Source organism: Elephantulus edwardii, unplaced genomic scaffold, assembly GCF_000299155.1.
Source record: "Elephantulus edwardii isolate Elephantulus edwardi_28Jun2011 unplaced genomic scaffold, EleEdw1.0 scaffold00011, whole genome shotgun sequence".
NCBI classification, from domain to species: domain Eukaryota; kingdom Metazoa; phylum Chordata; class Mammalia; order Macroscelidea; family Macroscelididae; genus Elephantulus; species Elephantulus edwardii.
In genome coordinates, this window is record NW_006399761.1 from 12096144 (window position 1) to 12108780 (window position 12637).

At 45.3% G+C, this 12637-nt stretch overlaps 1 protein-coding gene across 1 annotated transcript in view; it reads right to left on the bottom strand.

Moving 5' to 3' along the window:
- Nucleotides 1-12186: 12186 nt before the first annotated feature.
- GPR75 (G protein-coupled receptor 75) overlaps nt 12187-12637 on the bottom strand; it is a 1758-nt gene continuing 1307 nt past the window's right edge. The window contains exon 2 of the mRNA XM_006880917.1: nt 12187-12622. Within this exon, the coding sequence (XP_006880979.1) occupies nt 12187-12622 (436 nt within the window). The remainder of the gene's footprint in view (nt 12623-12637) is intronic.

Below are 12637 nucleotides of genomic sequence, written 5' to 3' on the forward strand. Positions count from 1 at the left end.
AGACCAGGTCCTGCCATCAGGATTCTGACTCCTGGTTCCCCAGTCCAGGGTCTGCAGATAATAAATAGTGTGTTTCTACCTCTAGTCTAATGCCCACTGTGTGTACTTGTCGTTAGCTGCTGTCACCTCACTTCCAACCCTCTGTCACCCCGATACTAGCATGGTCCACCTCCTGAGGTTTACGCAGCCATGTTTTCTGTCTTGCCGGGCACCTGTTGTTGGTACCACTGAGTCTACTCCAGTTCAGGCAGTGATGATGTAACTAGTTGTCATGATATAGCAGAGCTGAACATCGCCAACCCTGACCCGTCACTGCGGTCCCTGAGCCCGAGGTTGCACCACGATGCCAGTACATCTCCGAGGTCCTCCTCATGTTCACTGACTCCTACCAAGCACAGTTTCCTGGGTGTCTGCAGATTGCAGACTGCCCGTCTTTCTCACGTAGCCACTGCGTCAGTCACTTCTGACTCAGGGCAATGAAGATTTGAGAGCCTTCTAAATGGTGAGAAAAGACATTTTTGGAAAAACAAGGCAATAATTTATTTTAAATACTATTTTGTGTTTCAAGTAAAAGTTGACACAATAAGTTTGTTGGGGTTTGGTTTTAAAAAAAACACCCAGGGAGCTCTGGTGGCCTAGTGACAAGAAGCTGCACTGCAATCCCAGAGGCACACGGTTCGAATCTACCAGATGCTTAGCTGGAGAAGGAGGAGCAAGCTCCTCCTGTACCTGTCAGATCTGATTTGACGGTACACACACATAAAAAAATAATAAATTAAAAAAAAAGAGGTCTAGAAACTATACACTGGTGGACCGAAACCAGCAGAGAGGCGTTGCCTTTCTGTCATGGGCAGAACTTGTTCTTGTTGTTCTTGTTGTTAAATACTGTCTGCAACCATGACTCAAAGCGACCCTTTGAACAACCTTGTATCCTGAGCCAGCCTCACTATCTCTGACACACTTGACCCTGTTTCCATAGTGCATGTGTCAACCCATGTCATCTCATTCAGGATCTTCCTCTCCTACTCTGACCCTCCACCGTTTCAAGCATCTTGTCCTCCAAGGTCTGATCCCTCCTCGTATCGTGGTCAAAATAGGTGAGACAGAGCTTCAAAGTCCTTGCCTCCAGCTTCTTAAGTAGGTTCAGACCAATAACGTCTCAGCTCCTAGTCAAGTACTTAACTGTTTGCACAACCAGGGACTCCCCTGAACGATTCAGGAGGCTGAGTTCATGACAGGATTCAGCTCAGTGTTCCTCATTGACCTTGAGTCTTGAAGTCCACTAAGGGGAAGCTGTGAGCCCAAATCAGACTGACAGAGGTGTAGAACCAAGGAAATACATCTTAAGTAAACTCTTGGCACTGGTAACATCACAAGTCAGCAATTCAAATCCAAGAGCTGGGCCTTGGAAGGAAGGTGGGCAGTTCCCCAAGATTGACAGCCTCTCAGAAACCCTGCACCATGTGTGGTAACGGACAACAGTTGGGTTTTAGCTTTATTTTAAAAAGGAAATGCTCCAGAAACTGAATCATGAAATTTAAGAATTTAACAGTGTTACATACATATTAGCCCTTCTATCTCTAGATTTCCTCATTCTGTACGTCTTACTTTGCCTGCTCTTCTCTGAAGAGCCACTAGGTGGGGCCTCCAGCCCAGCCCTAGTTTATATACTTCATTAAAGAAAGGGCTTTGGAGCAGCTCAACAGAATAGTGAATAGACGGCTTTGTATACAATCCCTGGGGAACTACTCTGTTTAGTCCATCTGATGGACAGTAGACAAAGTCCTGACCTGCTTCCTGACGATGCTCAAATCCCCTAGTGCACAATCCGGACCGAGGAGCCCCGGAGATCTAACATCACAGCAGCATGGCAGGATTCAAAATCAACATTCAAATTGTGAATAAGTAGGATTCGCAGTGAGAGTTTTCAAAGAAAAACAGCAACTACTCTAAAATCTGCCTTGATAGTCACTAGGTGATCATATTTAGCCCTGCCTGGGTTTCCTTTTGAACTCAGAAATAGGACTGCCTTTCATCTATATAGAACATCTGTATTATGTTGCCATGGCACCAGAGCTCACAGGCCATTTGTCCATTTATTCTGGGGGTTTTTTTTAATAGTCTGGCAGGAGAGACCGCAGAGCCATGGAGCACTACACACCCCGGAGCATACCCAGTAATCCCAATAGCGTCAAAAATGAGTTGTACAAGGAAGAGAGATTTGTCAGCTGGTCATGAGGGAAAAGAAATTCAGTTCATTTTTCATCTGTAAACTAAGACTCAAGCACTACTGAATTTAGTCTGATTACTGATGCTGCTACTTAGTCATCCACAGATCAGAAGGGGACATCGTAGGACACAGGGAGGCCTGAGAAAAGAGGGTGTTTATTGCAATTTAATGGGAATCCTTGTATTCATCGCTTTTCACCGTATCACGTGTCCCCTCACATTCCTGGATAAGTGGTCATTAAGGAATGAACTGTGTCCTCACACAAATGTATACTGTTAACCAAAAGGTGAGTGGTTCAGATCCACCAGCCACTCTGAGGGAGGAAGACAGGCAGACTCCTACGGGGAAGGGAAATTGTCAGGGCCTCAGAAGACTCATGGGAGGCTGCCAGGAGTGACACTTGACTCAGGAAGTGGGTTGACTTGTAGTTGGGAGTGGAGCTTCTTTGTGATGCTAATGAGGCCGGCTCAGTGTGGGTGTGTCTTCTCTCTGGAGATATAAACAGCCTTCTAAGCAAAGGGGACAATGCAGGAGAGGAAGACCCTGGAGGAGATGATTGACTCAGTGACTGGGGTAATGGGGGGAGGGGAGTCAGGCTAGAGCAGGATTCAGAGCTGTTGTACATAGAGTCGCTTGCTGTGCAGGCAACTCCTCAAGGGCACATCACAACAAGTAGCAAGCAAACACGCACAGATGGAGAAGGATAGACGTCAGGCCACATGATGATGGCCCAGGAGAAGCCGAAAGGGACAAGGAGCTTCCTCCAGAACTGACAGAGAGGAAGCCATCTTCAGAGCCAGCCTCCTGAAGGCAGACTTCTAGCCTCTTGAACTGTGACGAAATAGATTTGTCTATTGAAGCCACCCACGTCTGCTATTTCTGTTAGAGCCATATTAGAGGCTAAGACAGAGGCCGAACTATGCTGCCCGGGTTTAATCAAACCAGGGCTCCCCATCACCTTCTCAGAAAAGGGAATTGTCATTGTCATTGTCGATGTCAGCATCAGGACACACAAAACTCATTTGACCAAGACACCAGTCGAGAATTTCATCCTTTTTAGAGGTATCCAAAGTAGTCCCCTAAGGTCCAGTTCCTTTACAACATGTGTTTGTTAGAAATGCATAGTTCTGGTGGCGTAGTGGTAAGAAATTGCACTACCAACCCAAAGGCAGGAGGTTCAAATCTACCAGTTTGCTTCTCTGGAGAAAGATGGGCAGTCTGCTCCCCTGGGGTTTCCAGCCTCTGAAGACCTGCTGGAGGGTCAGCTGTGAGTTATGACTCAACAGCACACACCAACAACCTTGAGTAGAAATAACACAGCATTCTCTCTGATTTTTGTCCTTCCCAGCAGTGGGTTCAAATGAGTATTATTTCCCCACTAGCAAGTAGAACAATCTAAAGACTATTGTAATTCATTCCTTAGCAGAAAAAAGAAGGGCAAGCCTGACAGGCTCAGAACTTACAAAATGTCATGAAGACACACAAAAATACTACCATCTGGGATATAGAGCAGTTCTTGAAGTGCTCAGCTGTTAACCACAAGGGTGAGTTTAGAACCCACTAGCTTCTTGTTAGGAAGACATTAGAGTTTGGTTCCATAGGGAAAAACTGATGCCACTGAGAGAAACACTGACTCGCGGCTCACCTTCCAGCAGGTTTTCAGAGGCTGTAAATCACACGGGAGGAGAATGCCCATCTCTCTCCCACACAGCAGAGGGTGGCTTTGAAATGCCTATCTTTCAGTAGCAGGACAGCGCAAGAGAGGAAGATCCAGGATGAGATGGATTCACTCAGTGACGGGAGAAATGGGATTAGGTCTGTCAGAGACAACGCGATGGACTCAGGACAGGGCAGGGTGCAGAGCTAGTGTACATAGGGTCACTGTGAGTTGCAGGTGACTCGATGGCACATAACAGCAAAAGAGTAGGACTATAGATTTGTCCTAGGCCTAATAGCCTTTTCACTCTCATTCTTTATCATTTAATTCAATGTGTGTCATCTTAGGTAGCTTCATACACTGCTCCTTCTCCCCCACAAGAGTTCACTGTCTGTGTGTCTTTCTTCAGTTTCCCAATCTGTAGACATCAAAGGCAAGTCCGTGTTCTCCAAGATCAGAAAAGGCACTTGCAATTCCCCACTTCACAAAATGAAAACATTCTGACTCCAGGCTACTCTCCACAACCCACAGAAAGTGGCTGACATGTGGCCTTCTCTGTGATGAGCCCAACTTCCTGTCTTACCTTCCCATGGAGGAAGAAGTGCAAAAACAGTTCTGCCAATTCTTTTGGCATTCTTTGTTGATGAACCAGACAAATGAGGACTAAGCTTTCATTTGCCATGGGAATCCCAGAACACTTGATAGTTCTATTGAGAAACCTATACTTGGGCCAGGAGGCAGTCGTCAGAACAGAGCACGGGAACACTGCATGGCTCAAAATTGGGAAGGGCGTACACCAGGGATGCATCCTATCTCCATACCTTTTCAACCTATATGCAGAACAGATTATCCGGGAGGCTGGGCTCTATGAGGAGAAATGTGGGGTCAAGATTGGTGGAAGATCTATCAACAATCTGCATTATGCAGATGACACAACCCTGCTTGCTGAAACTGAGGAGGACCTGAAGCCCCTGCTGCAGAGGGTCAAGGACTGTAGCCTCCAATATGGATTGAGGCTCAATGTAATGAAGACAAAGATTCTCACCACTGGACCAATTGGAAGCATCAGGATGGATGGTGAAGAGATTGAGATTGTTCACAGCTTCAGTTTGCTTGGCTCCACAGTCAACACTCTTGGCACCAGTAGCCAGGAAATTAAAAAGGTGCATTGCCATGGCAAAGTCTGCTGTTAGGGACCTCTCCAAAGTACTGAAGAGCAGTGGTGTCTCTCTGGAGATTAAGGTGCGTCTGATACAGGCCATGGTCTTTGCAATCACTTGTTATGCATCAGAGAGTTGGACAATGACCAAGGAGGATAGAAGGAGAATTGATGCCTTTGAGCTGTGGTGCTGGAGAAGAGTATTGAGAATACCATGGACTACTAGGAAAACAAACAGATTCATCCTGGAAAGGGTTAAACCGGGTGGCTCTTTGGAGGCAAGGATTCTGAGGCTCCATCTAACATACTTTGGACATGTTGTAAGGAGAGACCGGTCCTTAGAGAGGGACATCATGCTTGGGATGGTGGAGGGACAGCGCAGGAGGGGAAGGCCCTCTATGAGGTGGACTGGGGTAATTGGGATAGGAGTGTCAGAGACAGTGCGATTGGCACAAGACAGAGCAGAGTTTAGGGTTGTTGTGCATAGGGTCACTATGAGTCGCAAGCGACTCGACAACACATAACAACAGCAATCACGTCCTTGGGAAAATGTGCTGAACTTCAAGTCATGCCACAGGTTACAAACCCTGCCCGGGTGCTGCTGCCCAGGAGACAGGCATAAAGTGTTCTTTGTGAAACACTCGGCTTTTTAAGTCTGGCATCTGAGCAAGCCATGCTTTGGGGGGGGAAAAAGCAAAAACCAAAACCCAAACTGGGCTCTGCATGAAAACAGATTCTCACAGGCGGACTCGGCTGAAAGGCTCACCATTCATTAGCATGCCACACAGAGCTGGAAGCTCCAGAAGATGTTGAAAGGGTAACCCCTCACATAATTGGAACTCAGAGAAAGAACCTGCACCCACCTTGGCACCAGCTCAGAGTGTTTTACACTGTAGAGAGATCTGTTTATGGGGCCAGAGGAAAAATTAACTAATAAGCCCACAACAAATGAAGAATGGTATATGGTACATGCTTTTCTTTTGGTAAAACTCATTTCAAAGGCATTACATCTAAAGAGATTGCTAGGAAGGGTAGAGGGTGAAAGAGAAAAACCCTCAATTGGATGGAGTGACACAGTGACTGTTAACAGTGGGCTGGATGGAGTGTCTTGGAAATCATGAGGATGGTTCTTGTTAAAGGAATTGTTACCTCCTACCCCTCTCCTTCCAAGAACTAGTTGTTCCTTTCCTGCTCTTCTCTGTAGCTGCTGTCCCCTGAGCCCCTGGAGTTCCAGTACGAGTGAATGCAGGCTGTTAAGCAGGTCCTGGGGGAGCCAGGAGGTCCCTTGAGGAAGAATGTTCTCAGACTTGTTCTCTGAGTCAGAAACAAGGCCTTGTGGGCCTCCCGAGTCCGGACATAGATCCTCTCGTCGGTATCAGTTTTCTTTGGACAAGTCAAAGTCTGGGAGCTGGAAAAAAAGACTGTGCCCTTCAGGGAGGGCCAGCATCTGCCCTCCAACAACTCCACCAAGGGGAAGGGTCCTACCAGCAGCACAAAACCCCCTCCCTAGGGGGTCACACATACCTCCATGCTCCCATGCTTATTTCTACCAACTCTAGCACCAGCCAACCCTCATAGGGGTGCTCAATGCTCTGCTCCTGGGTCCACTAACCCGTTGAAATGGTCACACAAGAACACATGGCAAATATTCATAATTATGGGGTTTATTAGGAGAGCGGTGTTGTTGTTGTTATGTGCCTAGTGGGAACTGACTGATAGTTGACTCTCTAGTGGGTTTTCAGAGGCAAGTAAATCAAATCCTTACCAGCAGGCACCAGAGCTCCCTAACCAATGAGTATATTGATGAGTCAAGTATGACTCATGGAGACCCTCTGGCCAGCCGAACTGACCCTGCTCTATCTTGTGAGTGGCCTCAAACTGGGTGCCTTAGGGACTGCAGCCCAACTTCTTGCCACTAGGCCATCAGAGCCCCAGAGACCTCACTACTACTACTACTACTAAATGGACCAGCTTTGATGAATGAAGGTACTGACAATGCTTTACCTTCAATTCAGCAATGAACATCTCTTAATATAAAAAAGAAAAGCTTTTTAAGAACATCGAAGAACTGACAAGGGAAGAAGACTTTATAAGGCAAAATTAAGGGAAAGCAAGACCTTAAGAGTTAAGTGGAAGATAAGAAGAATGGTTGTGCCCTGACAGCTTCAGTCAAGCCTCAAGGAAAAAAGCTTTCTTTTCTCCTCATTCATCCACCATCAAACCAATTATTACCTGTGGAAACTGTTACATGAAGCTGGTTTTGCTGTGGAATATTTTCACTAAAAACAAAGTATTCATATTGGTTTGTGGTTCATTACTGTCCAGTGGGCACCAACCCTCGGATGAGCCTCCTTCGGGTTGTCAGAGACTGTAAATTGCACTGGAGAAGGTGGCCCGTCTTTCTCCTGAGAGTTGGGGGGGTTCAGAGCACCTGCGTCTTTGGGGTCATTGCACAACCAGGCCGCATGCTAGGCCAGCACCTTCATTTGTATTCCTCCTTGGATTTCAACATTTTGCTTTGTACATTCTGTTCATTTTCACACATACAGTGTTGTTAAGCTTTGTTTAGAATTAAAATCCAACACACATGAAATCTGGTAAAGATCCTCCATGACTTCATTTTCTGCCCCTCTTCAGCCAGTTCTCTCTCCTCTCTCTGATGATCTCTGGTCTACGTACTGGCATGTCTGTCTCGGGTCAGGAAAGGTGGCCCCAGCATCTGATGAAGTTTCTCCGTTATCTCCGGAAGCACCATCTCTGATCCGTCTGTGAAAATAACATCCCTGACACCTTCTGTTTGCTTTTTCTTCATGGCACCTCAAAGTTGCGCATTTGTTGGACTTTGACTGTTTGTACTCCCCTGCATAACATATCTTGAGAGCAGAAATGTCATCTTCTGTGTACCTCACGTTCTCATCACTTCAGAAGGAAGATCTGGTGAACCACTTCCATGGAAAGCTCTATGGAGCCCAGCTGGACCTCAGCACGCACTGGGCTGTGAGGGTTGGAAATCAACTTGAGGACAACTGGTTGTTACCTACAGAATGTGACCAAACAAATCATTTTATCTACTCAGGAAAATAATTATTTCTCTGGTTCAACACACTATTATCCACCATGTAAAAACTGTCCCTCGCCACACTCCAAGGGTTTTTAAGATACTGAATAGGAAAGCCATCGCGTTTACCATCTGACATTCAGCAACATTAGGGTTTTCAACATTTTTATTTTCCAAAGAGTATTTTAAAAGGACATTAAAAGCGTCAGAAGTACAAATCTGGCCTAATGGTTAACATAAGAACGGTCATTATAAAATTATTCGAAAATACATCACACACTTTGCATCACAGTAAAGCATCAAGAGAACTAGTCCTTGTGTTCCTGCTACTTGATTGTGGTCGGCTGAAGCGTCAGTACTTTTAGTTCTCGGTTTAGCCCTTATGAAGAGACAGTATGTATCTATATCACTATATGGTCACATATAGAGATAGAGATACACGCAGGGGCTACAGTCTAGCCCACTGTACTCCATGCAGGTTAAGTCAGAAAGTTCTCCATGAGCATAAGGAGACTTAGATGCACATGCTCCGCTTTCTTGATGCTATAATTTACCTCCCAAAGACGGGCCCCTTGCTGGTCCAATGATCCCAGCCTCAAAGGCAGTGACGTCACTGAGGAGACACAAAGAGTGAAGACCACAGAGGTCAGAGAGGGGACCGCAAATGACTGTGTATAAAACTGTGCGCCGTGTTTCAGCAGGAGTCTGGTATTTTCTTTTTTTTATAAAAATATCCCTATAAGTTACAACAACAAAAAAAAACCACCTTTGTAAGCCCAGCTTACATGATCAATATACCTACAAGGTTAAAAAATCTATACTGTGTTACTTTTCCGAGCCTTCTCATGTGCTCAGTTGAGGGCTGTGATGACGAAATTACAGTGGCACTTTAAAATCACAGCTGCTTCATCTGCAGGTGCTACAAGCTGTTTTCGCTGCTGTAAAAGGTTTTTACACTCGCTGATTTTGTTCCATTTTTTCTGGTGTCATAGTTACAATATCGTGGTAATAAGTGTTTGTGAGCCTGGGCCAGTAACTGTTTTGACAATGAAGTTATAAAGAGGGGAGGGAAAAAACCCTCATTGCTGTTGACTCAGAACTGACTCACCGCTGACCCTCCAGCGGGTTTTCAGAGGCTGTAAATTGCATGGGAGAAGACTGCTGGGGGATTTGAACTGCCGGAGAGAAGCACCACCTCTGGGCCAGCAATGCACCTTTCCTGTGGACTAGGCCCCCAGAGCTTCCTAATAAGGGGAGAGACAGTGACCAGTTTAAAGGGCTGCCACTTGGTTACTAAGAATATGATGTCATCGTCCAATGTACTTTTTACCAAAACCCTCAATTTTGTTAGTATTCACAAAACTCACAAAATAATACATTTAAGCAATTTAGAACTACATCACATATCACTGTATAACTAAAATTAATAATAGGGAGCTCTAGAGGCCTAGTAAGAAGAAGCTGTGCTGCGATCCCAAAAGCATGCGGTTCGAGGCCACCAGCGGCTCTGCAGGAGAAGGATGGACAATCTCTTCCTGTGCGATTTACTGCCTATGAACCCGTCAGAGGGCAAGCTATGAGTCAGTTCTGACTCGACCGCACACAACAACAACAGCAAAATTAGTAATAAACCTTGCCATGGATTCAGTATGGTGTGAGAGGAGACCCATGGGACCTGGGGAGGCAGGTGACACTGAAAGCTACTCTACTTACTGCCCTCAAGCTTGTGATGCCACTGCCCAGGGGGTCACTAAGAAAGCCTGGCCTTTTAAATCCTATCGGCAGCAATTACATTTGCTTTAACCTTTTAGTAACTCCTACATGAAATGCCTGGCCACAGAAAAGAGATGGAGAGCCTAAAAAAAAGGTAAAAGTATTTCCTTGAGTAATGTTAATTGTAAAGCTATTCTGTCTATTAGAATAAATACTAGATCATATCCAGGGACAAAAGTCAATTCCTAATAAGTAACAACTGTGAGAGAATAATAGATGTCTTAATTCTGTCTTGGTTAAAAAGGGGTTCTATTCTAACCTATCTCAGCAAAGTATTAGTAAATTAAAACAATGCATTAGGAAGATAAAAACACAAATGAAATAGGTAGCAGTGATTTTCCAAAACAGTACCCAATTACAGAAAATTTAAAAAAAAAAATAATGTGAAGGGTGGAGGTTATAAAAGTGGTAGAAATTGTGGAAGATCATTAGGGAAAGACAGAGAGAGGGGGAATGGGAGTAAAGGAGAGAAAAATGAGAGGCAGTAAGAGAAAGGAAGAAGAAAAACAGAAGCTCAAAAGGCAAATGTACAAAGAAAATGAAATCCATACCTCAGACCTCATAGGAGAGAAACGAGTGCTTGATAGTTGAAGGCAAGAGTTGTTGGTTGAGGCTGGACCGAATTTTTGCTTTCAGTATATTCTATCATCTGCACCTGTCACGATCTCTGTATCCAAGACCAGCTTGGGGGAGGTTCCTGTAAACTGCCTGCCTTTCATTCAAAGGGAAAAGCGGCTTCTGACAGGCAGTGACACTTCTCCAACCCAAGGATTTATAGACACATATTCTGGTTGTGCCTGGATGCCCACCTTGCATCTTACGATGACAGTTCCAATCCTCAGTGAGTCCACATGTTAGCTGTATCATGACAACTTTTTACATAAAAACATGAGTTAAAAATATGAATTCATGATTGTGATGCCAGAAATCGCAGGGCCTGCCATAAAATTGGTTTTTAAGTATACAAAAAAATCTAGTTTTCCCCCTTCGCTGCCCGTTTCCAGTGTAGCAATTACAGAAGAGAGGAGGAGAATTTAGTCTGAAAATCCATCATTTTAAAAGAACGTTTCCACCATAGTGCTATATAAACAAAGACAAAAAAGAAGCCACTGGTAAATAGTTTTCCAAGTTGTTCGTAAACCCTTCTCACATGGAACGAAAACACAGGTGAAAAGGCTCCCAAGCTCATCCCTGTGCCCTGTTACGTGACAGTTAAGGGAACACTGCTTTCCCTCTAACACCTGCCTAACACAGTACAGGAGTATTTACTCTGCCAAGCATTGCATTCTCTATTCAATGCACGCACTTGGGTGCTATTCCTATTTCAAGCATCTCGCATTAAGGTCACCTGATCTAAAAATCGGACCAGCAGAAACCCTTAGGGGTCCATCTGCTGTCTGACAGCCACTGCATTACTGTGAGTTAAGATCAGCCTGACTGCAGCTGGTTTACTGGCGGGCCCCCCTCCTTCCCTTTCTCCCTCCCTCCTCCCTCTCTCTTTTAAACTCAGTCATCTTCACCAAGATTCTGCGATGAGATCATTCCAGAACACAAAACAATGAACTGTTTTAACACAACAGCCTTATTTTTTTTTTTTAAGAATCATGTATCTACTCAACACAAAATAATCATCCTTAGAGTAAGAAAGGGCAATAATTATAATGCCTTCTTAGTTGGTCACTGGAAGAAGAGGATAGTGCCTGAAAACCTCCTATCTGTATTTTGGGGAAGGGTAGAGTTAGAGATAAAATAGTTGCAATTTTCTGCTCTATCAAGATATTATTTCTTCAAATTAGCCTGCTTACAAAAAAAAAGTGTAGTACTACTTCCTTTTTTTGAACACATTAAAGAATAAAAGTTTGACATTTGTTAATAAAATTGACACCTCCACCAAAGTTAATAGCTTCTTAAATCTTTTTAAAACTCCAGCCAGTGTATCTTTTATAAGTCCCTTAATACTGATTCTTAATGATCATAATTAGTTGATTTCCACCCCCATGATAAGTGCCATCATCATACCTGAAATGATTCAAAGGTTTCACACAAAGACTGGGACACTGGAGATGATGGGGGAAGTGGGGGGGGGAAGCTAAGTGATACAGTTTTATGCCAGATCTTAAAATGTCCAAGAATTACAAAGCAAAACAACAAGATGCTAATATTGGAGACGCAAGAAAATGCCAACTCCCAGTGAACGACTCGGCTGCCTCTTTGTAAGTTTTGATCTATCACTCATGTCTTAGAAATTAAGAAACACAACCCAGCAACGCCCCAAACCAGAGGCCAGGGCCGTTTGTAAGAGGAGATGGTCAGACCGACGGCACCGGGATGTGCTTGGCCGAGTTGCTGTCGTACTCCTGCATGAGGTCATTGGTGGTGTGGTAGTGCATGGCGATGTAGGAATGGGCAAAGCCGAAGGTGCTGCCGGGCTGGCGGGGCTGCGGGGCGCTGTCCTCCCGGGAGGGGCTGCTGTTGTAGATGCTGTAGTAGGGCTCGATGCGTGTGTTGATGGGCGTCGAGCTGCTCTGGCCGTAGTGCAGCTGGCCGGCCGAGAACTTGGGGCTCGCCACGCTGTCCCTGGAGTGGCTGGGCCCGCAGGCCTGGTCCACGAACTGCCGGTGGGGCTTCGGGGACAGCACGTAGGCCGAGTTGGTCTCGTGGTGGGACGACTTGTTCCTGTTCACTTCCAGGTTGCCCTTGCCCACGGCTCGGAGGCGCGTCTTCTGCTTGCAGCACACGTCTGAACTCCAGTCACAGTTG